Source organism: Haliotis asinina, chromosome 14 (genome assembly GCF_037392515.1).
Source record: "Haliotis asinina isolate JCU_RB_2024 chromosome 14, JCU_Hal_asi_v2, whole genome shotgun sequence".
Lineage (NCBI taxonomy): Eukaryota > Metazoa > Mollusca > Gastropoda > Lepetellida > Haliotidae > Haliotis > Haliotis asinina.
The window spans coordinates 51,002,967-51,026,263 of NC_090293.1; the positions used below are offsets into that span (position 1 = coordinate 51,002,967).

Consider the following 23,297-nt stretch of genomic DNA (forward strand, 5'->3'; position numbering starts at 1 on the left):
GTTTTAATGACTTATACTAATCTTCCTAAATGCTTACACTCTTTCACATTCCCAGGAGTTGGCAGTCTATAGCCTATATATATATTGCATCATTCACCTTTTAATTATTAATATATATCTGAACTATTGCTATTGCTAAAGTGGCTTTAATTTTATTTATTTTTATACAATATTTTACTGAAAGGAATACAAGCCCGTACACAACTCAATGATCCAATAAGTTATAATTAATATATAATAAAAGTTTGAGCAATGTTTCTATGCAGAGTCAACTCATCTTTTATTCTTGTATATAGATATCACTGTTTTATTATTACTTTTCAGATAAAGCGTCTGATCCTCAATTTGACAAAGCAGACAACCGAAACCTGGACTTGTCCCATTCATCACAATCTAGAGAAACGGAACTAAGTGTGCCTCGCGCACACAGCTGGGCAAAGGCCATTTATAGCCATTCGTCCTTTCACCATTTGCATGTTTAGTACGGTTATTGTGAAGTTTGTGTGCATGGTAGTTGGAATATGATGCTTCATTACATTACGAATAAACAAGAATGTGAAGGTAAAAAGTGTATAGTTTGTTCTTGTATCATCAGTTTGAAGCCACATTTATTATTGTGATATCCACAGAATGATGCGTCAACAATTTACTTTTGTTGTCTTGTCATCTAAGCAATGATACGAATCTACTATTCCTTCCCCAGGCACATTCAGATTGAATTATAACACCTCGTGAAAGCTAAGTTTCAGTCAGGAATGGAAACCAACACATGACCATAGCTTCGTGTCAGTTTCCATCACCGGAGCTTAGAGTATCCATTATGGATTCTATTTGGAAACTAGGTCACCCAGTTTTACTGAATGGATACCAACTGGATGTCAGGATGGTAAACAATTTATGTTACTTAGTTCAAAACAGCGCAATGGAAACCAACATGAAACTACATTTTCTACTTTTATGTTGGTTTCCATTTAGTGAGATCTGAGAGTTGCAAATTCCAGGTATGGAAACCAACAAGAAACCCCCGAACTTAGTTTCAGTTTGGTTTCCATTTACAGAAATACCAAAATCACATTTCCAAAATGGAATCTAGTTGGAAACTCAGTTAGTGAGTTTCAGGGAATGGAAACCAACTGGATTCCGCAATTACCCACATTACGGATGGTTTCCAGGTTTCTGGAAACCAAGTCATTTTTGTAGTGATAGTTGCCTACATCTATGATGGACATTCCTCTGAGAGAGAGAAAGAGAGAGAAAGAGAGAGTGAGAGAGAGGGTGTGGGGTGGGGATGGATAACAACTTCTGTTTATGACGTTTCGATACAGATTCTGACGTTTCTATACAGATTCTTTATGGTTGTCAAGCAAAACTGATAACCGTACAGATCTCTGCATCGAACTCTCACGAAAAAAAGAAGTTGTTTATGCATCCAGTTTGTCAATATAGCGTGTCACGGTCGTTGGTTTAATAATATTTCATTGATCTTGAATTATTAAAAAATGAAAAATGTATTCCATGCATCATAAGATGTAAGAATATCGACATACATATTCACACGCAACAGAAGGTTGTATTAAAATAGATCCATAACATTCTAAACTCACGAATTGGTGTTTCTTAAACCTGAGTTGAGGAAGAATCTCGTATGAATGCATAAAACTGCAAAACATTGCCTAATTATAAGGTTCTCATTGGGTCATTGTACATGTATTGTGGAATGTTAAACTCCATTTGCCAACTATCCCTTTATAGGTACAAAGACAAAAATTCAAGACCTTTCAGCTCCAAAATGCCTTTCAAAAACTTGGTACACCCTGTTTCACCCTTATAGGTACAAAGACAAAAATACTACAAAACGAATACTTGTGCTCCAACAAATAATACATAGTATAATGTTCTCAGCGGGTCATTGCACATGTGTTGTTGAATGTTCCACTCCATGTGTCAACTACCTCATATGCGAAAAGTAAAAAATAATACAGGACACAGTGGCTATACTTGGTGTACCCCTCGACCGAGCGAAACAAGTCTTCGGGCTAGGCTTACTGCAAAGGCAGGTATGAAAGTCTCTCAGTCGGTAGGTTTACATCACCGCTAATATCGGATTGCACCTCCATCAATCATTCATTAACCGGCCTGATTGGATATCAGTTTCTATGCCAACCAATTGTCACCCGAAAATTAAGTGTAGATAGAAATCTCTGTGGGACTATTCCCACCCTGCACAGGACTGCTTGTCGCCGTGTACCTGCGTAATGGGCTTTGATCATGAACATTGTAGTGAATGTAGATTGTAAAATAAGACCTCACCCCCACCCCCTCACACCCAAATAAAATAAATAAATAAATAAATAAACATAAAAAAACAAAATCCCCCCAAAACAACAACAAAAATACAACAAAAACAAAACAAAAAAAGACAAAACCAAAAAAAAAACAAAACAAAAAAACCCCGAACCCCCCAAAAACAGAGAAACAACAACAAAAAACCACCACCCCAAAAATAAAAACCAAAACAACAAAACAAAACGCCCACACCCAAAAAAACCCACCAAAACAAAACAAAAAAACAACAACAAAGAAACAAACAAGCAAACTAAGAAACAAACAAAAACACACACGAACAAACAAAAGAAAACAAAACAAAAAAAACTACCTTTATTTTACAACCGTTCTGGTCTACATGTATTTGTGTATACAACAATTGGAAACAAAGGTTTGGCGAAGCCCTTTCTGCAGTGCTAAAGTAATAAATAAAGCAAGTTTCAAGCTTGAATCACGGCCTTCATTCTCCCACATACTCGTCAAGCTCTTGAGTTACAACTGGGTTGGGATAGAATACATGATTGAGTATAGTTTTACACCAGTTTTATCAATTTTACAGCATTGTCATCAGAAAAGGGATTCACATATAATAATTGTACTTTTATGGAGAATCGAACCTGGGTCTTCGACGCGATACCCGAACGCTTCAACCATTCGGCCCCGCCCGTAGGTCGCTGCCACAATAGTATGTGTATGATGCAATGAGACATATCTTGCCATGTTTATTCAGCAGCTCCAAGACATCACAGCCTCTGCAAAGCACCAATCGATAATTCCATTGTTATTAATTCATGATGTCGCGGCAACCATTAGTTTGGTGCTAACAGGGACAGGCGTACTGTTTCCAAATGATAACCAGTTGGGAAACTTTAATTAAGTTCTGGACAACGTAACAAATAATTAATGTCTCCCTAAGTATAAACTGAAACGAAGTCACGCGAGATGAGAACAAGTTTTGAAAAAGCCAAGTTGATTTACGTAATACTGGTGATGGGGGAATTCATGGTATGATTAGTGTTCGACATTGACAGTTCTTCATATTTCTAACTAATATTTTAGTAGCTTTACCAAAATGAATCGATGGTAATTTTTACCGTATTTCCATCACTGTATGAATTCTATATCTACTTGGTACACCGTGAATACATGACACGTTTTATGGATAACAACTTCTTTGATTCTTTTTTTTACACGTAGTTTCAGAGCTATTTCTAGCTCCTTCATATGGTGAATGCTGAGCTCCATAATTAGCTTAGAATTCATGATGAGAGAGCTAGAATTAAGTCAGCATTCATCTGATGAAGGAACTAGAATTAAGTCAGCATTCACTTGATGAAGGAGATATAATTAACTCAGCATTCATCCGATGAAGGAACTAGAATTAGCTCTGAAACGTCGTGCAAAAAATGAAAAGAAGTTGTTATCCATAAAACGTGCCATGTATTCAAGACCTTTCAGCTCCTAAATGCCTTTCAAAAACTTGGTACACCCTGTTTCACCCTTATGCACCGAACGATATTTAATGTTTCACAGACATCCCGGGTAGGAAATTGGTTGTTTCACAGATACACCTTATACGGGACGGAATATTTCAGATATATACTTTGTATTGGATGTTTCCCGGATATTCCTCATATGGGCTGTTTCACAGATACACATAGTGCTGGGTAGGATGGATCAAATCATATATGACTCAAAGAGACACATATACGTATGACGCAAAGATTCACTTTTACAAAAAGGTGTTTGTTTCAGATTCTAACAGCGTAGTCATGCGCCGCCGCCAACTATGTGGAATCGCTGTGGTTGTGATTGTCCTCATGTTAGGAGTTGTACGGTATACACAGTCACCAGGCATCGATAATTCCGTCTCTACCCAAAACCGGCGTCTACCGGGATCTAATGTATTAGATTCTCGCAAGGAAAGAGTCCAAGTACTTTCAAAGAAGACAGAGATAAAAACAAGGCGTGTTACAATTCCTTCAAGGACAACAGTTACGCCAAACAAACATGCACACAAAGACAATGTGCCTAGTGAGGAAGAATTATATTTTGTCAAGCGCCCAAAACGAATAACCCCGCTTGACTTCAAGTTTACCATACCTGGACCGCCTGTTTGCCACAGCAAGAACTATCCTTTGCTGCTAGTGCTTGTGTTGACAATGCATGACCATGTGGAAGAAAGGAAGGCAATTCGAGAGACTTGGGGCAGTGTTGTTAAGACCAAGAAATGGGGAGAAGCGGATGTCCCCGAAAACACCTTGCTGGTATTCTTGCTGGGGAAACCAGATAACGATTCCAAATCCGATCTCGCTCGTCAGGAAAATGAGGTATACCACGGCATTGTTGAAGCAGATTTTAAAGAATCCTATTTCAATTTGACCTATAAGGTTTTGATGGGATATAAATGGGCAAAACAGTTTTGTCCTGCAGCGAAATACATTCTAAAGGTAGACGAGGACACATTTATCAACCTGGCCGCACTCGTGAACATTCTAGGAACATTAGATTTGGGAAACACTGTCCTTGGGCCCTATTTTGAAACAGCAGGCGTTGAAAGAGGTGGAAAGCATCGGTTGGACAAGGCGAGTTATCCTTTCAGAGCCTATCCTCCTCATGTAAAGGGAAACTTCTATGTAATGCCATCTGACTTAGCGTTCAGGGTTGTGGAAGCAGCGGAGTATATGCCCTATGTCTGCATTGAGGACGCCCACATAACAGGGATTCTTTTAAAGGTCATAGGGGGCAAACATATAGGTGTTTCCCCAGCTGCCTATCGCCCGAAAGGACCTTCAAATCAAATATGTGACTTTAAAAACCCGTTCAAACTTGCATCACAAAAGGTGACCCCAAATATGGCTGGAGAAATTTGGAAGATTATATTAGGACAGAGAAAGTGTTCGTGAAAATATACACATCAAACAGTTTTACTTCTCTGCTATGAGTTGGCATTTGACAAATACATTATATTTAATTACCTTGCTTTGCATGTGTTTGTTCTAGGTGTAAGTGGTACAGGATATACCCTTTCCGCAGAAAACATGAGGTATATTGTTACATTTCTTAATGATATTCTACTTTTTACACCCAGTTTAATCTGTTTCATCACATATACGAGACTTGTTAATCCTTTGCCTTTAGTTGTATATTTGTATCCATGACCCGTGGCCGGGTCATTTTATTACCATTCATTGTATTATCCACTCATTGTATTATCCCGTTTTGCAGGAAACCTTTTCTGCTCCGACCCAACCTTCTGTGTTACTTGTCTGTTGTGCTCAGATACGATATACGTTGTACAAATGGAGGTACTTGTTTGTGAGTTTTATGTTCTTAAATCAGTTTGATCGTGAAAAGTGGGTGAGAGTTGTGTTTTACGCCGCTTTAGCAATACTCCAGCAATATCACGGGACATCAGAAAAATGCTTCATGCACTGTACCCACGTGGCGAATCGAAGCCTTCGGCGTGACGAGCGAACGCCTTAAGCTCTAGGCTACCCCACCGCAACTTGACTGTGAAGAATACTAAGGTGTGCATATACGAATATAGATGTCCTGTTAAGTACGCGTGTATCATAATTATTATACAAGGATTAGATTTGGCTAAGAATCTTTGTACCTTGTTAATGGAAAATGATTACAAAAATTAATAGAAATAACAAGATAAAGACTCGTTTCCTTCTCATTCTGGATATACATGGACGGAGCACTTAACCTCCGAGATTTCCACTTCCATGTCAGCAATTAACCAAACCCTAGAGTGAGTGAGTGTAGTTTTACGCCGCGGTCAGCAATCTTCAAACTACCTGGCGGGTTTCTATTAATAATCTAATCTGGATCAGACATTCCAGCAACTAGCAGCCTAAGCATCCATCTGTGCAATTGGGAAACCGACATGCGTCAACCAAGTCAGCGTGCCTGACCACCCGATCCCGTTAGTCGCCTCTTACGACAAGCACAGTCGCCTTTTATGGCAAGCATGTGTTGCTGAAGGTCTATTCTACCCCGGGACCTTCACGGGTCAAATACTCACAAAAATGTGGAGGGCCGTGGTCCAGGAGGCAATAGTGAAGGTTTTAGAAGATTGCTTACCTGCCGGTTTGAATATAACCTGACCCGACTGGTTACAAACCATTTGCAACGGGACATAGTCGTCCTGCGCAGCGTTGTGCGAAGGTGTGGAAGTCTACGAACTCGCCGTTCCAATTTGTTTGCCTGACAGAATGTTTACCGTGAGCTCCGGTGTGGTCTGTGTTGTAAGAAGCATGGGTTTTTGAAGGCCAATATTCTTACCCGGACCTTCACGGGTAGAAATCCAAAAGACTTCCCGAGAAATCTTTCAGTCAGACCTGCATCAAGTTCTGCAATAGCGGTTTGTGATTCATTCAAAATTGTGGTTGAGGGACAATCATTAAGTGAGACAACCATTTCTATACCAAGAAAGTCGTGACGATCCGGGTTAGAATTGCTCTTTAGCAACGCATGCTTGACGTAGAAGAGGCGGCTGACGGGGTCGGGTGATCTTGCTCACTTTCCTGGTTGACACATGTCATCGTATCCCTTTTGCGTAGATCGATGCTCATGCTATTGATCACTGAATTGTTCGGTACAAACTCGATTATGTACTTATAATTAGAATATTGCGGAGTGCGACGTAAAAAAGTCACTCACTCAATACGCCAACGAGGATGTCTGCCAAAAGCAGTCCACTGTACGGTTGCATTCGTGACCAAATCGTGCTATTTCGGGACAAGCCGTGGAGGTTACGAAAAGGGGCGAACGCTGACGAGTGGTGCGATTGAACACAGAGTGACCTCCTTCGGAAAGAGTATTACATATCAAAACTTTGGTACTCATGTTACGATATCATCATAATTTGATGATACAAGTGTTTACAGAATCCGTGTGATAAAATAGGTTACATAATGGTTGTGAGCGCGGGTTTTCAGCTGGAGCTATAAAGGGCAAGGAGCTGTGATGGGCAAGAATAGGCCCAAACGACATACTGGTTTCGAGTACACGATCTTAACGCCGAGAATTGACACCGGGTGGAGATCTGCGCTACTGATCACTGTTTGTTTCCTAGCAATGTGATTCACTCCCTCCAAGATGTGTGAGCTTTCATTATCCGAAAATACGAATATGAATATTTGACGGGATCCCTAACGTAAAGTGTACTGGCGGCTGTACATCTTTAGTAACCTGCGATATGCATGAATACTTGATGGAAACCGCAACATACAGTCTATTGCTAGCTGTACGTCTGCCTCACAGGCAAATCACAAACTTCAGTACCGTGATTTAGACTGCGTGTGAGGATTGGGGTTCTGAATTATTTCAGGTGAAGAAATGACTAGACTTAGCATATGTATATGGCGGGTGCCACCGGTGGGGCAGGATACGCTTGCCTTGTAGCAAACACCTGGTGTCATCACTATTACTAGTGATTCATAATCGCATGGGAGACGATTTAAACATTTGGCGTAGCAGAATTGGATGTTTTAGAATGTCACGGGAATGCAAACAAATAGAACATGTAAGTCCCTACTCATGCGAGACAAGATGGATACCGGCGATGGACTTTACGTACAGGGCTCTAAGCTCTGATCATGACACTGCCTACTGTTCTTTTTTTTATATTTTATTTGTGTGTGTGTGTGTGTGTGTGTGTGTGTGTGTGTGTGTGTGTGTGTCAAAGTTTGCTCATACAGAGTGGAAACTTTGAAATTATATTTTTGATCATCGCTAAACTACCATGCACAGACAAGTTCATATGTGGTTTCGAAAACAACAGCCTTCAGCCTGTCTTGTTTACCTTTGATCAAAGATTTCGGCTTGCGTTGTCAGGAGACATTGAGTCAAACCCCGGTCCTGGCCGCAACACAAGAGGAAAAGGACCACACCCGGACAAAGAGATGGATCCCACTCTGAATGAGTCCATTAAAGCTCTTACAAGTACGTTTGATGCATTGAATAAGACAATATCATCTATGGGTGAAATATTGAGCAGTCTCAAGCGCACTGCCGATGAAAGTAACGCTAAACTGAGCAGTCAGCTGGAACTTATTAAACAAGAAAATAGTGACCTCAGAAAGATAGAAACGCTTCAAACAAAGAGTATCATTGCCCTGGAGGATAAATTGATAAAAATGAAAATTCACGCCAGAAGAACTAAATTGTCTTTGGTATTGGCATGGACGATGTAAAAGAAGAATCAACGGAAACCAAACGGAAGGTTTATCTACTGGTATTTCTCAAAGATAAACTAAAACTGGAGAACTGTGATGATATTACTTTCGATACTGTGCACAGGCTGAGCCACAAAAGACCTCAGGGAGCTAATCCACCGATCATTATGAAGTTCATCTCAAGAGACGACAAATATCTGGTGCATAAAGCAGCAAAGGAACTGTAGAAAGGTATCGGAGGACTTCTCCCCCAAAATCAGACTCCGAAGAAAGCAAATGGTACCCCATCTAAAACGAGAAAGGGAAGAGGGGAAGACAGCTTATATTAAAGGTGACTTTCTCTTCATTGATGATGTGAAATTTTCTGTGGACAGCATAGCTCCAGATAAGGCTCGTATTTGCGTATTTTACTCGATAAAAATCACATTTACTGAATTAATTACAAATCTGAAAAAAAACCCGCGTAAGAATCACCAATAGGTTTTTAACACCTTGTGCACTTTTTTCAAAAGTAACTAAATCGGCTTGCGTATGACTCGTCGTGGAGCACAATCTCTACAACAGCGTTAGCTAATTAGCTAATTGTAAGAGATGCCTATATTTACATATAGTTTTATAGTTGAAGCCACTGTCCGGGGATACTGTATTTACTGAAAACCTTTTGTCTATTAAGATGCATTTAAATTTGCATGATTAGATGAGGTAACTACCGAATTTACATTGAGTTTAGAAGAGTTAAGTACCCAGTTTACACGTTTAGAAGAACTAAGTACCCAATGTACATGTTTAGAAGAGCTAAGTACCCAATTTACATGTTTAGAAGAGCTAAGTACCCAATAAGGATAAGAAACTCTGTACAAAAGTACTCAGTTCTTTTTACTAGAGGGAGTATACAAAATGCACGTTACTGCTAGAAAGATGCAGTTACTCACACACAAACACACATGGGAGTAAATACCCAATTACTTGAAAAGTTATCTGGAGCTCTGGGACAGTATGGGAATTCTTATCCGTTCCTCTGCTACTCGGACTCCGTGGCATGATGACCAGAGTGCTAGCGTGTTGGTGCAATGTGGCCTTGACCTCAGTGCTGCTAATGACAACCCCTCGGAAAGCTCGTGCACTCCTAACTTGCATTTGGTTACAAATTTATTGTGCTGGAATATACATGGTCTTTTCAGCAAAATTAGTAACCCTGATTTTATACATTTTATTTCTGAGTATTTAATAATATGCCTAACTGAAAACTGATGAGGACTTCAATCAAATACTCGACGATTTTACAGCTTTTCAGTCGGTGGAACCTAAACGTAAAACTCTAGGACGGTATAGTGGTGTTGTTGTTATATATATAAGCAATGTTATCTCATCTCTATTCACGAGAATTCGCGATGAGTGGTAGGGCTGTGTTTTTCTCCTTTAAACCCAAATAAAATAATTATTTTCGGATGTCTTTACATAAAACCAGAAACGCCCTCTTGTAATGATAACATGGAACCTATTGAAAATTATGTTGTTACACTAAAGGAAGAATTTCCTAATTGTGATTTTATTATCATTGGCGACTTAAACAGCCGCACTGGCACAGAGCTGGACTATATTTGTTTTGATAGTGCTGATTTCCTGCCACTAGATGATGGCACATATGAGGAGTTTGATGCTCCACCATTGTCTCCTAACCGTTGAGACAAAGACCAAGTTGTGAACAACTGTGGAAGAGATCTTCTGGAATTGTGTAAAATGTTGGATTTGTATTTATTAAATGGCAGGATTCCTGATGAAGGCGACTTCACCTACATTGGCCCAACTATGTACAGTACACCTGATTATGTTCTAGTATCTTCCTCTTTGTACCACTGTGCGGAGGTCTTTAAAGTTGTCTCTCGTATGGAATCTGATCATCTTACCCTCACAGTATTATATTCTGGGCTGTTTATTGTGGATGTGCCAGTCTCGGAGGATAATGTTAATAGCGGTGTTCAATGTAGGTTTAAATGGAATCCTGACAATGGAAAGCAGTATTGTGAAAACATGAAAAGCCAAAAGTTTCTTTTGCCCCGATTTCCACTTGTGTCTTGTCTTTCGTTTTCTTGCGAAAAGAGTTGCATTGCCGGGCACTATGGTTTGAACTTTTTGCATTTTGAACATTTGTGAGGATACTTGCAAGATGATCTTGAAAACTGAGAAAGATTTAAATCCCGGCAGACTTGCTTATCAGTGACGGCGGTGACGGGACTAGCAGTGCTAGTTTTTGTGTCTTTAGTAGTATAATACTACCTACCCTGAACCATGTAACGGAGTCACAGATCGCCATCGATGGCGCCCCAGGAATGCGTGCGATCCCTAGCCAATTTATGGCGGAAATAATAATCGTAGGTGTACCACGAGACATTACCGGACATGTATTCAGCGCCCTGAACTGCATCAACATATCCCAACAGTTATTGCACTGTACCTGGGTGTTTTTGTAGGTAAATCCTCACAATGGGTGAGTGAGTGAGTTGAGTTTTACGCCATACTCAGCAATATTCCAGTTATATGGTGGCGGTGTGTAAATAATCGAGTCTGGACCAGACAATCCAGTGACCAACAGCATGAACATCGATCTGTGCAACTGGGAAACCGATGATATGTGCCAACCAAGTCAGCGAGGCTGACCACCCGATCCCGTTAGTCGCCTCATACGACAAGCACAGTCGCCTTTTATGGCAAGCATGTTTTGCTGAAGGTCTATTCTACCCCGGGACCTTCACGGGTCAAATACTCACACAAGTGTGGAGGGCCGTGGTCCAGGAGGCAATAGTGAAGGTTTTAGAAGATTGCTTACCTGCCGGTTTGAATATAACCTGACCCGACTGGTTACAAACCATTTGCAACGGGACATAGTCGTCCTGCGCAGCGTCGTGCGAAGGTAGGAGTGCCTAAAAGTCTACGAACTCACCATTCCAATTTGTTTGCCTGACAGAATGTTTAGCGTGAGGTCCGGTGTGGTCTGTGTGGTAGGAAAGCGGGGCAAACCTGCATTAACTGTTGTGGAGTAGGATGTTTGCAATTGATTGTGGGAATGTTCAAATGTGAAGTTTCCCATTCGAAGCTAAATATGCTAGTTGCATAAGGGGCTGTGCGTGCTGCTACATCGGGATTAAACTCAATGTGCGCGTCTACCGCCTGCTGAAACATAGAGTGCGTGTTTGGCGCCGGCTGTGCTGCCGTGGTTTGGAAAACTGGCTCGGGCGTTAGGGGCGGTGCTGTTAACAAGTTTGGATCTATGTGGTTTGAACATATTTATTTCCAAAAGAGGAATCGGTTTGGTAAACAAGCGGTATGTTGCTTACGTGAATACCGCCCCGGGATACAAATAACTTAGATATAACAGCCATGAGGAGGAAAGCATGCTAATAACGAACAATAAACAATAGCCTTCTGAATATATAACAATCAAAAGTTGTTAACATAGCCACCTATAACATTAGAATCAGTAGTGTCGGAAGTGCAAATTCGTTTTTAATATTACAACTCAAATTTGCCTGAGAGTACAATGAAAGAATGAATAGATTCTAATAGTTCAAGATTATCTTTAGCAGATCCATTAGAGTGTCCGTATAGTATTGATTTGATATCATATCCTTTGATATAGAAGTGCATGTTATGTATTATGCCAGCGTAATTAATGCGCGAAAAGAAATAGTGAATTGGATCTTCGTAAGAGTAGCCATAAGAACAAGGACAGGAGTTTAAATTATAGACTAAGTAGTTTTGACTATTACTATTACTATTACGCGACTTTTACTATTTGACACATTAATTTGTTTCTTAAAACTACCCAAAGTATCTGAGTCTCTATGATCAGTAGACAAAGAATTCCATAATCTTATAGTATCTGGGAGAAATGACTTCGCACAAATTGCTCTTTTACTATCGATAGTGTGGAGTTTCAAACGGTCAAGGAAACTGTAGTTTGCAGTGTCAGATACCTTAGGAGGAACAAGACTGCTCAAATATTTTGGAGTTAAATTATTAAACATTTTATAGAAAAATGTCAGTATTTGGATGTGTCTCCGAGTACACAGTGGTTGAAAATTTGTCTCATCGTAAGTTTTCTTTTGACTCATACCGCGAACAGAACCACAAATAGTTCTAAGTACATCAAGATTACGTTTTTCAAGTATTATTGCTTGCTGTTTGGTACAATTGTCCCAGATGTGACAACAATAGTCGAAATTAGGCAAAATTAATTGTCTATACATTGTTTGTAAAGTTTTCCGTGAGAGACGATATTTGAAACCTCTAAGGTAGTTTACCAAGGGCGCAACCTTTTTAGCGATACAGTTAACATGGCCAGTCCAGGATCAATCATGCTTCAAGTAAGTCCCAAATGTTTATGGCTGTTAACATCATTAATAAATATTATAATCCTTCATTGTTAAATTAGGAGATAAACATCATGTGCTGGCCAATTTCCGGGTTTTATTGAGTATTTGAAGTCAGGGAATATTTCATTTGAAACCTCCGGCTGACAGGCAAGGTCGGTGGTAACGTGAGAAGTGAAACGCGAGAAGTGAAGTTACACGCAGTTATTAATACTGTCGCGTCGTGTGATAACGTAGTAATTCATGCATATGGCGTCATGTATTGACGTAATATTTGCAGCATCTCGTGCCATGGTGATGTTTATAAACAAAGGCATATGGTATGGCGACGCCAACAATAACATGATTTAGTAGTATTTTGTATTGAGCTGTATGACTAGATTACTTGTACATATATGATAAATAAATATAGACAAATATTTAATCAAATGTAGTATCATTTTACCACATTTTGTATCAGATACTCTTTCACTGGGAACAAAATAAGGGATTAAAGGGATTATCACACGCCAGTGATTTCTTCTACTGAAACAATAGAAGTTGGGTAAGTGGGAAGACAAGTCACTTTGTAAGTGTTATACATGTATACAGTACAATTACAGCGTGGTGAGCCATAATCCTACTTAACATGTGTTTTCGTTACTGATGAGATGTTCTCACACACGCCAAATCCTAATTAACAAGTGTAGTGACACGCATCCCTAGTGCTTTGATGGGCAATTAGTTTAGTCAATTCACATTAAATTGCACTTCGTCGTGCTGAAACAGTATTGACATATGCACGTGTGCACAGATTTGTGCGTCCTGAAAACACGATAATAACCGTTCTATGGGAACGGTTTGAAAATCCTTCACCCGGGTCCGGAAACGCGGGGTCCGATTAACCGAGTACAATTACTGAACGTAAGTTTCGTTTCAAGTCAAATCGTCCGGAAGGCGGGGTGCCCTGCCCTGCCCTGCCCTGCCCTGCCCTGCCCTGCCCTGCCCTGCCCTGCCCTGCCCTGCCCTGCCCTGCCCTGCCCTGCCCTGCCCTGCCCTGCCCTGCCCTGCCCTGCCCTGCCCTGCCCTGCCAATAGTGAATATTAATAACTGTGAATACACCATGATCTGTTCGGTCTTGCCTATATATGATAGCTGTGTATCTCCTTGAGCACAATGTGCATCAGATATTCCCCATTCCGATGAGTAACTGAGGTGGACATGCTGGCTCCTTCCCGGCAGATCAGCTGAGTGCTACCTGTCTTTCATATATGATTTACATACATTGTTCCGTGGGCTACTATATTCCTTGTGGTTATTCACGTGACCTGAACAACACAAGTGTTACGCCACTCGCTGAAGTATAAGTATTCGGTTTAACTCTCAGAGCTGCATCACTCGCGATCGCTATTACTAGTTTGTACAGTTACATTGCAATTTCTTAGTGTGTCATTTTAACAGGTTGACCACCACTGCGCATGAGGTAAGTGCGCTTGTTTGAGCTTTCTTTCGTATTGTTTCATTATGTTCCGACCCCCACGAACACCCTCCCCCCTCTCCCTCTCCCCCCCGTCCAACTTATCAGTCTGGTGGACATATGGAGGAAAGTTCCAAATTTGATGTACCAGTGACAAGAATTATGTCCGATGCTATTTCCCTATGATACTGTACTTTCACGAGTTATTGCTTAAATTCATTGCAATTTCGATGTAGCCTGTGTACAGCAGGGATTTGTGACAGTCAAGATACAAATGTCAGAACGTCTTTGAATGTCACTTTAAAATATTGCTAAATTTTCCCTTTCTTTTTTAATCTTTAAACATAGGGACAAGTGCACGACTATTGGTTTGCGCTCCACCAAACTGTACACTGTTAAACGTAACGATACGACATGAGATGCTCAATTTTACAGTAGAAGCTTGACATTGTGGAAACATGGACAGTGTTGATACATATATTTCGTGAATAAAGACGTTTCTTTGTCCATAAAACATGTCAATATACAGTCATAAATTTACCTAACAGTTGCAACATAAGTTAGAAAATATGCAACAGAAAATCCAATTTATTATACACTATCTGCAGGTCCCAGCATCTGACGTCAGTATTGATCCCTGATCGAACAGGTGGCCAGGCCGAACGATCTTTTGGCGTTGGATCATAGTTCCATATTAGATTTAGTCGGAACACATGTAGCGAACTAAGGGTGTAATGAACGAAAAATGTGGTCCATGGTTATAACGAGAGAGAATGCTGCGTATAATCGAATATGTCTTGTATTCATATATTGATGTAGTGGAGAGGTATTCAAAAAAGCCATAACGGCTTGTTTACCAATCCTTATTTAATTTATGCGTTGAATTGATATATGCAACATAATTATGTCATATTTGGGATTTCACTTTCTTAGTACAAATTCTAGTACTTTTTTGGTTGAGTCCCATCCGGGATTCGATCCCGCACCCTCAGATTCAGGCACCTAGTCGCCAGCGCACAAAGTCAGCCGCCTAGCCCACTCAGCCACCGCGACTTCCACAAAATAAATGCCGGACAACTGGAAGTCTAGACTGCGTATTTTGTGTACCCCTCTGATAGATGTAAACTGGCACGGCTCCCACGGCCGAAAGCTATGATTACACGATGCCATTTAGAAAGTGGTCAAATGCAAGTGTGAACATATGTCATATTTGGGATTTCACTTTCTTCCTAAGTACATTTTTGGTTGAGTCCCATCCGCAGAAATTTGCATTTGCATTTTTCTAAATGACATCGTGGAATCATAGAACTGATATATGTTTACACTAGATTCTGAAGTTTCGATACAGATTCTTTGTGGTTGTCAAACAAAACTGATAATCGTACAAATCTCTGCATCGAACTCTCACGAAAAACAAGAAGTTGTTTATGCATCCAGTTTGTCAATATAACGTGTCATGGTCGTTGGTTTAATAATATTTCATTGATTTTGAATCACTAAAAAATGACAGTTGTACTCCCCGTATCATACTCAGTAAGAATATCGACATACATATTCACACGCAACAGAAGGTTGTATTAAAATGGATCCATAACATTCTAAAGTCACGAATTAGTGTTTCTCAAACATGAGGTGAAGAAGAATCTCGTATAAATCTAAAACAAACTGCAAAACGAATATTTCTAATTCATAGCGTAAGGTTCTCATTGGGTCATTGTACATGTTTTGTCGAATGTTCCATTCCACAAGTGCAGGAATCATGACCACTAGGCCCTTAGTAAGACTGTGTTCAACGAAGCGTGTCCTCTAAGATTACAAAGAAGGACGCTTAGAAAACCTCCCTAAAACTTCCACATTCTATTATAATGCAATACTAAGTAGCTTTATGTCGTATTCACATTCATCTGTTGTTTGAAATGATATAACTGTGCAGTGAAATACATTTACACACGGAAATCATGTATTTTGGGCTACTTTCACACAGAGACCATATACCAGTATCAAATTAAATACAACACGCTGTAGCTTCACAACATATAGCTTTATCATATTGAAACTCAAATGATTTTCAAAAATTTAGTTTTTAATAAAACAAACATATTCTCGCTCTACACTTATACAAATATTTGCTTGAGTAGTGATAGCAATGTGTACAAATCTGCCAAGAGGCACTAACAGGGCGACACATTCATCTAAAGAATGAAGTCACCTCTTTCCACACAGTGTCGTGAATCAGCTCTGTCAAGTTGCTTTTAACGCCAGCTACGAAGTGTATATAACCGAAGCACATATCAATGTGGGTTATACCTTTCCTTTGTGCGGGAGACATTTGTGTTTGTGATTTTGGCGATTAACAACAGATTGCATAAGACGGTGGATCTACGTACACGAGGGACCACAAACTGGAAGCGCATACACGAAGGGCCCATGCAATCTTCACCTCGATCGCGATCAAGATCAGCTCTACCTGGACTTTTTCAAGTTGAACGTATAACCACTCGTCGTCGTGTCAAAGAGGTAAGGTGTCATTCTTTGTGCTTAGTAGATTAGTCAGTAGTTTCCTTAACTTAACACCAACAAGTTTTTTTAATGGAGGGTGTATTCAATTACTCAGTTCATTGTCAGTTCATATAACTGCAGCGAGATATCCAAACATTTGCATGCTAATCTTATATGCATCATTGAACTCATATGCAATGATACTATAAAGTTGGTATTCGCGTAATTGAGATGCCAAATAATAATAATCATAATAATCTGAGGGACTTGGGAAAATGCTATCTAAAATTACAACTGCACGCTAAGAAATTCGGGACAAATTCGCTATAGCAATTGCAGATCTACTCTCTATGCTAGATCCTTAATACCAGATGTAATTAGACAATGGATCTATCTGCCACATTCAACAAGCCCTGTTAATAATCATTCTGATTTCAAACGTTTAATATCTACTCCTAAAGGTGTCTCGTTCTTCTTTCATATCAACTTTGGCAATAGACAACATCAAGAAATCCATGCGCGCCTCGGGCTCAGGTGTAGCGATATAAATTACCATAAGTTCGACAGACACACCTCTTCAAACTGGGCCCAATCCCGTGGTCGCGAACAGTATTCCCTGTTTCTTTACTAGTCCCGTGTATAACGACTTACGGTTTCCAATGGACATTTATCAGCATGGGTATGACATATATTCGGTATTACATGGCAATTCTAATGTACACACTGAAACTAACAATAAGTTGATCTCGTGTGGCACAAATCCATTCTACTGCTTTATTTGGCATGGAACTTAATACATGTTTCCCCCTTCTGTTCAGGGTACAGGATATCTTGTCAAGTGGCAGGGGTATCCCACCGAGCAGTCGACCTGGGAACCGGATCGGCACATTCCAACTGTGATCGGGCTGTTTGCCTGTATCTCACAAGTTATCTAAAACTGAACAATATCAAAATATGACCAACAAGTCTGACTGCAGTTCAAGAGTGTTTATTGAAAACGGCAAGAATTGATAACGTCAATATATATTAATAATCATTGTAAACCAAAAGTCACTGTGTTCTGTAATCTGATTGGTTGAAAAACATGATCAAATGGTATTAGATTCCCGGAAACTGCAAGACTATTCACTGCGTATTTACACGTAAACAATTGTTTTGTTGTGTCATCAACAGTGGTGACGTCATTCAAATCATATTGTGACGTAAAGTTAGAATGACGTCACAAATGAGCAACTCCAGATGCTACCATGGGAACCAGCTGAAACGGCCTGCTGATGACACTTTACTGCTGTACTCATACTCGATGTAAACGAGTGCAGACAGTAAAACCCCTTTGGTTTACTTTTTTGTTTACAATGTCGATAAACATCATGTGTTGGCCAATTTCCGGGTGTTATTGAGTATTTGAAGCACGGGAATGCATTTGGAACCGACGGGAATATTTCATTTGAAACCTCCGGCTGACGCCGTCGGTTCTAAATGCATTCCCGTGCTTCAAATACTCAATAACACCCGGAAATTGGCCAACACATGATGTTTATCTCCTAAACGGATTATTAATATCGTCTGTAACAGATTTCAGAAATGATAACATCGTTGTAGATTACTTTTATGTCTGTATGTTTTACTATTATATAGATAGAAGTACCTGAATAACATCAAGAGTAAAATGATAGTAAGTTACATATACAATATAGGGTCTAATATTTCATATCATGACTTACAATAGAATAGGATATAACTTTATTAAGCGTACACGTTACATAAATGTTACCAGTGAATGTTTTAATCATACGTATTCAAGTAATACAATGAGAGTTATAAATTTAATCAGATATAAGTTCAAAATAATTCAAGTACAAAATAGTAAATCCAACATCGACTTAGTAACGTTTCATAAATGAAACGTAAGTCAAGTAATACATACACAAAATACAGAATGCAAGGTCTTACCTGAACAATATCAAAATATGACCAACAAGTCTGACTGCAGTTCAAGAGTGAAGATGAGGGGACGATACCCTGTATTTATGTGCAGGGAACATGCAGTCAAACCTGTTGGGGTAAGACCCGCGGCAATGTTTCACAATAACTCTTTTGGTTAAAGCTAAATGAACAATGCAGTAGTGTGGCATATTTACGCCGTAGGCTTGTGTAATGTCACAGAGACTGGCAAAGGTAATTCAGAAAACTTAAAACAATGGAGTGAGCAGTGCTCACGAGCTTAGCCAGAAGACAATGGGATACTGGCCAGGAAGTCCTGGCCGGGGGCTATACTGATGGTTATAAAGCGGTAGTTGTTTTGACAAGCCGAGAGGGAAGCGATAGGGTTTAATTTATGGTTATTGAAAGGAGCTTATCTGAGGTGTGTTTACCTTTGCCAGATGAATTTTCTACAGTAACATTTAGTATACAGTAAATGAAATGTATAAATGGTCTTTATTTCAAACAATATATTGTTATAGAGTAACAATGTGGAATATGTTTTGTACAGTTTTTACATTGTTACTCTATAACACAACCAGCATCAGACACTCGTTCGACCAACCCGAGATCTCAGCTACTCAAAGAGAGACCTTTTTCCATGACGTTCGACAGTTGTTTCAGTCAAGATTGAAGACCCGGGGCCTAAAGTTGTCGGGCCTTATTTAGGACTGACCTCTTTTAGACAGAGAGGAGCTAGAACATACATATCTTCCACCCTGCTCGTGGAATAGCATTGACGCGATGAAGGCACATGTGTTGTTTCCGATCACAGCTAAACCCTGGTTGAGAAAAAGTACACCGGGCATGACGGACGAATCGCCAAGACAAGTTCAACATTGAAATATCATCCTCGAGGAGACAGTTGTGTTTCAGTAAGTTCAAGGACACTACATCTCTGAAACTGAACCAAGCCCATGCATCAACTCAAAATACCTCTGGAAAGATGATAAATTCGCAGTGCTAATGACAAATCTCTTCCTTATAAAGAAAGGAAAAGAAAAGCATGACGATTTGATAAACTTCAACTTCCAGCTTACTTAGATCTATTATATGGTCTCTCCTTAGATCAGGACTCACCAGGATGATAGAGAACAGGCTAGCTACCCAATGTGGAATTGTGTTTCAAATTGAAGAAAATGAAAGGTGGGAAACAGAAAATGAAATGTGAGTAAGGAAATGTTGAAATCATCGGAAAGGAATAATGGTAAGTATGTGTAACAATTTGACTGGAACAGAGTGGAAGTAGAAGCTGAGTGTGACGAAATACGGTGCTCTTTAGCTGAAGATGCCATAGACACCCCAGTGAATAGTGATAGTCTCACCAAGTGACAGTCTAGACGACGACTCACAAATTCGAGAGAAGTTTGAGAAAACACCGAAGTTTTGGAAAGAATATGGGTTAACAGCCAAACGACTAACATGCGAATGGTAATGCTGGGGATATCAACATTACGTACTGCAAAAGTAGCTACTCCAAGCTACCAGAACCTGAGAAGGAGACCCTTCGTTCCTTAGTTGTTGTGCTGGACAGGTTTGGAATGAGTTCATCAGCGTATCACGAAATTGCCCAGCTGTTTCCTACACTTCCAAGATCTCATTCCGTTATCAGCATGAAGAATGACATGACATCTTCCACAGAAGTGAAGGGCGTTCTAGGGAATATGTGTCAGAGGCCATGCTAAGCTCCAGGCATGAACTGTAGAAGAAGGTGGCACAGAAGTTAGAAGGCGATCCTAATCTGAACCGTGTCACTGTTATGTATTTCTGTTGGTGAACAGACATTCATGGCAACAGACGCTGTGTTTTGTTCTAACATGAAAATGATACTGACCATACTGAGCTTAGGAGGCGCAAAAGGACATTTTGCATGTCCTTTATGTCTCGTGCACATGGATGACAGGCACGACATATCTTTTGCAATGGAATATTATTGGAGAAATGAAAAGGACTCTTCAAACGATCCAGGAACATGCGGACAAAATGATGTATGGCGCCCACCACGACCCTCCGCTGGACGTTCCATTGGAGAATTATGTCATTGATGAGCTCCATTGTCTTCTCAGAGTAACGGATGTTCTTGAGAGCAATCTGATCAATGAGGCAATAAGGCTTTCAGAAGAAACCCAAGATACACTTAGATGACCTAATGCACTGCACCTGTAGCTGTTGGGTACCATTCAAGGTGTGGGAGAACAAGGACTCTAAAATGGACAACCCGGTCAGGTCATGACAAGAAGACACTTCTCGCTAAGTCACTGGGACTTGGTGGGATCTTTGCTCCGGGACGGAATCTACAGTATGTTCAATATGGATGACGTCTGGCGAATACCTCATCACTTCTGACGATGCATGCATGTCTGACCATGCAGTGTTTGAAGCTGCCAAGTCCTGGATCGAGAGTTTTCTCACCTTGGCTCCTCCATCTGACGGCTGTCGGAGAATGAACAATACTTCCTACATACACTGCATGGTCTACCACGTTGCCAACATAATTAACAGGTTTGGATCCGTAAGTCCATTAAGCTGCCGAGTTGTTGAGAAAACAAATGATGAAATACAAAACGATTCATCTTAGAAAATCTCAGAAATGAGATGCCACATTTGACACCTTAACTATTCGGAAGAGAATCACTTAGCTTAGCTAGTGAAAAGCGGCCTTACTGCGAATGGCGCCATGAGTATTGGATGGAAGAACTTGGAGAGGCAAGACAGGCCAGAAGGGCTTAGTTCGTAAAAGAAATTCACGATCAACCGTCCACACAGGTTGATCCTGAGCAAATGCCTAGAGCTGAGTCACACGATATTCAATCTAAATCAAAGAGCAGGAAACTATTGTTGGAAATGCGTTTGCAAATAATAGTGATAGTTCCATAATCTAAAACAATATATTAGGGTGTATTTGAGGTGTGTGAAAAATGTGACATATCGCCGATCTGCTCTGATCCGCCATTGAAGTACTATACGTCCTTGTTTGAGTGTTTCTAATTATTACTTAAAAAACATCTTTCATATACACCTTTAATTCTTATAACGGGAATATACTATCAAGTGAAATGTGTTTGCAAGTAATAGTGATAGTTCCATAATCTAAAACAAAATGTTAGGCAAAACTGGAAAGGTGTTTAGATGGAAAGGTGTTTAGAACGTTTTGTGAGAGTTTTACACTTTATTTTTGAGGGCAGTGTTACAGTGTCAGTTAACATTTTGTTAATGTCCATTCCATTCCCCACATGCAACAAGATATCTGAATTGATTATTAATGTAGACACAAATGTCTCAAAGTAGATTTTGTGAAAGGACAGCTGATGTTAACACGTGTTCTCGCGATACTTTTGCGTTCTTTAACATGTTTTGGAAGGGAAGGCCGTGGTGTATCATTTATTCTGTCATTCATTCACATACCTACCATCTGTCTTGTATTCTTTTTCTTTACTTCATTCATTCACATAATTCTTGCTCTTAATTCTTACTATAATTCATTCATTGTAAAATTCCGACTGACACAATAAACTGGCTTAAGTTCGGTTAAAACAGGAAAATCTACAACGTATATACTCCATATATTCTCCATGTTAAACACAACTTAAGTTGCACTGGGAAAGAGCCAAGTCAATGTGTGCATTGGAGCATGACGAGGCTCCCGTTATTAAAGAAAGCAAGCGAGTGACCTATCCCTGTTTTAAAGTATCCCTGTATAGACAACATACACGTAATAGGACGTGCGTGCGAGTTATGATTTCACATTGGCAAACTATAAAGTGTCTAGATATTACATTTCTGTTATACATTCTCTATAAGTATCAGCAGATCGCTTCTTTATATTAAGTTTCCCAATGCATACAAGTATGGTTGTAAAGTGCTGTGGATTATAATAGCAAAGACGTACATTCACTAGTGTCTTTATACAGGTGACTGAACGTTTATGAACCAAGTGAATTTTGTAACTGAAGAAATTTATCGCGCAGTATTGTCACTTCGACCCCCACCTCTCCTCCGTGGAAGACGTTTTATTACAAGTTGTGTCCTGCAAAATCCTTTTGGTCATGATTCAAATACATATTTAACTGCTAGTAGAAAGTAGTTTTGATTTTCTAACTTGATGAAAACAAAGCAAAATCTCATAAATTCTAACGGACTTTAGTCCGTGACTTTACCCTTTTCAAAAATGGCTGAGCCCTTTCTGAGGATAAATGCTATTTAAGTTTGTTTTCACCTACTTACATTATCAAAATTAGTTTCTACCGACAGTGAAGCAGACGACTTTGGGCAACTTTTAATCGCTCGGTATGAATTAACCACAAGTGGTTTTAACAACGAGTTTAGTTCCGCTTAAGACTAACCACAAGTTTTTCATATGTAATGGTTTAAAGAAGAAAAGAATGAGTTTATTCGTTCTTTGTGAGATTAGCACGATCCTTTGATCAGGAACCTTCAAACAATACCTGCTGGCAAACTGGAGACACCCCACCATGG

General features: G+C 39.8%; 1 protein-coding gene across 1 annotated transcript; it reads left to right on the plus strand.

The window, feature by feature from the left end:
• Positions 1 to 4,013: 4,013 nt before the first annotated feature.
• LOC137260866 (beta-1,3-galactosyltransferase 5-like) lies at positions 4,014 to 5,268 on the plus strand. The gene has a single exon (XM_067798416.1). The coding sequence runs from the start codon at positions 4,014 to 4,016 to the stop codon at positions 5,229 to 5,231; it is 1,218 nt and encodes a 405-aa protein (XP_067654517.1). The 3' UTR covers positions 5,232 to 5,268.
• Positions 5,269 to 23,297: the final 18,029 nt, after the last annotated feature.

Coding starts and splice junctions, on each gene's coding strand:
- LOC137260866 (XM_067798416.1), top strand. CDS start 4,014: ATGACTCAAAGAGACACATATACGTATGACGCAAAGATTCACTTTTAC.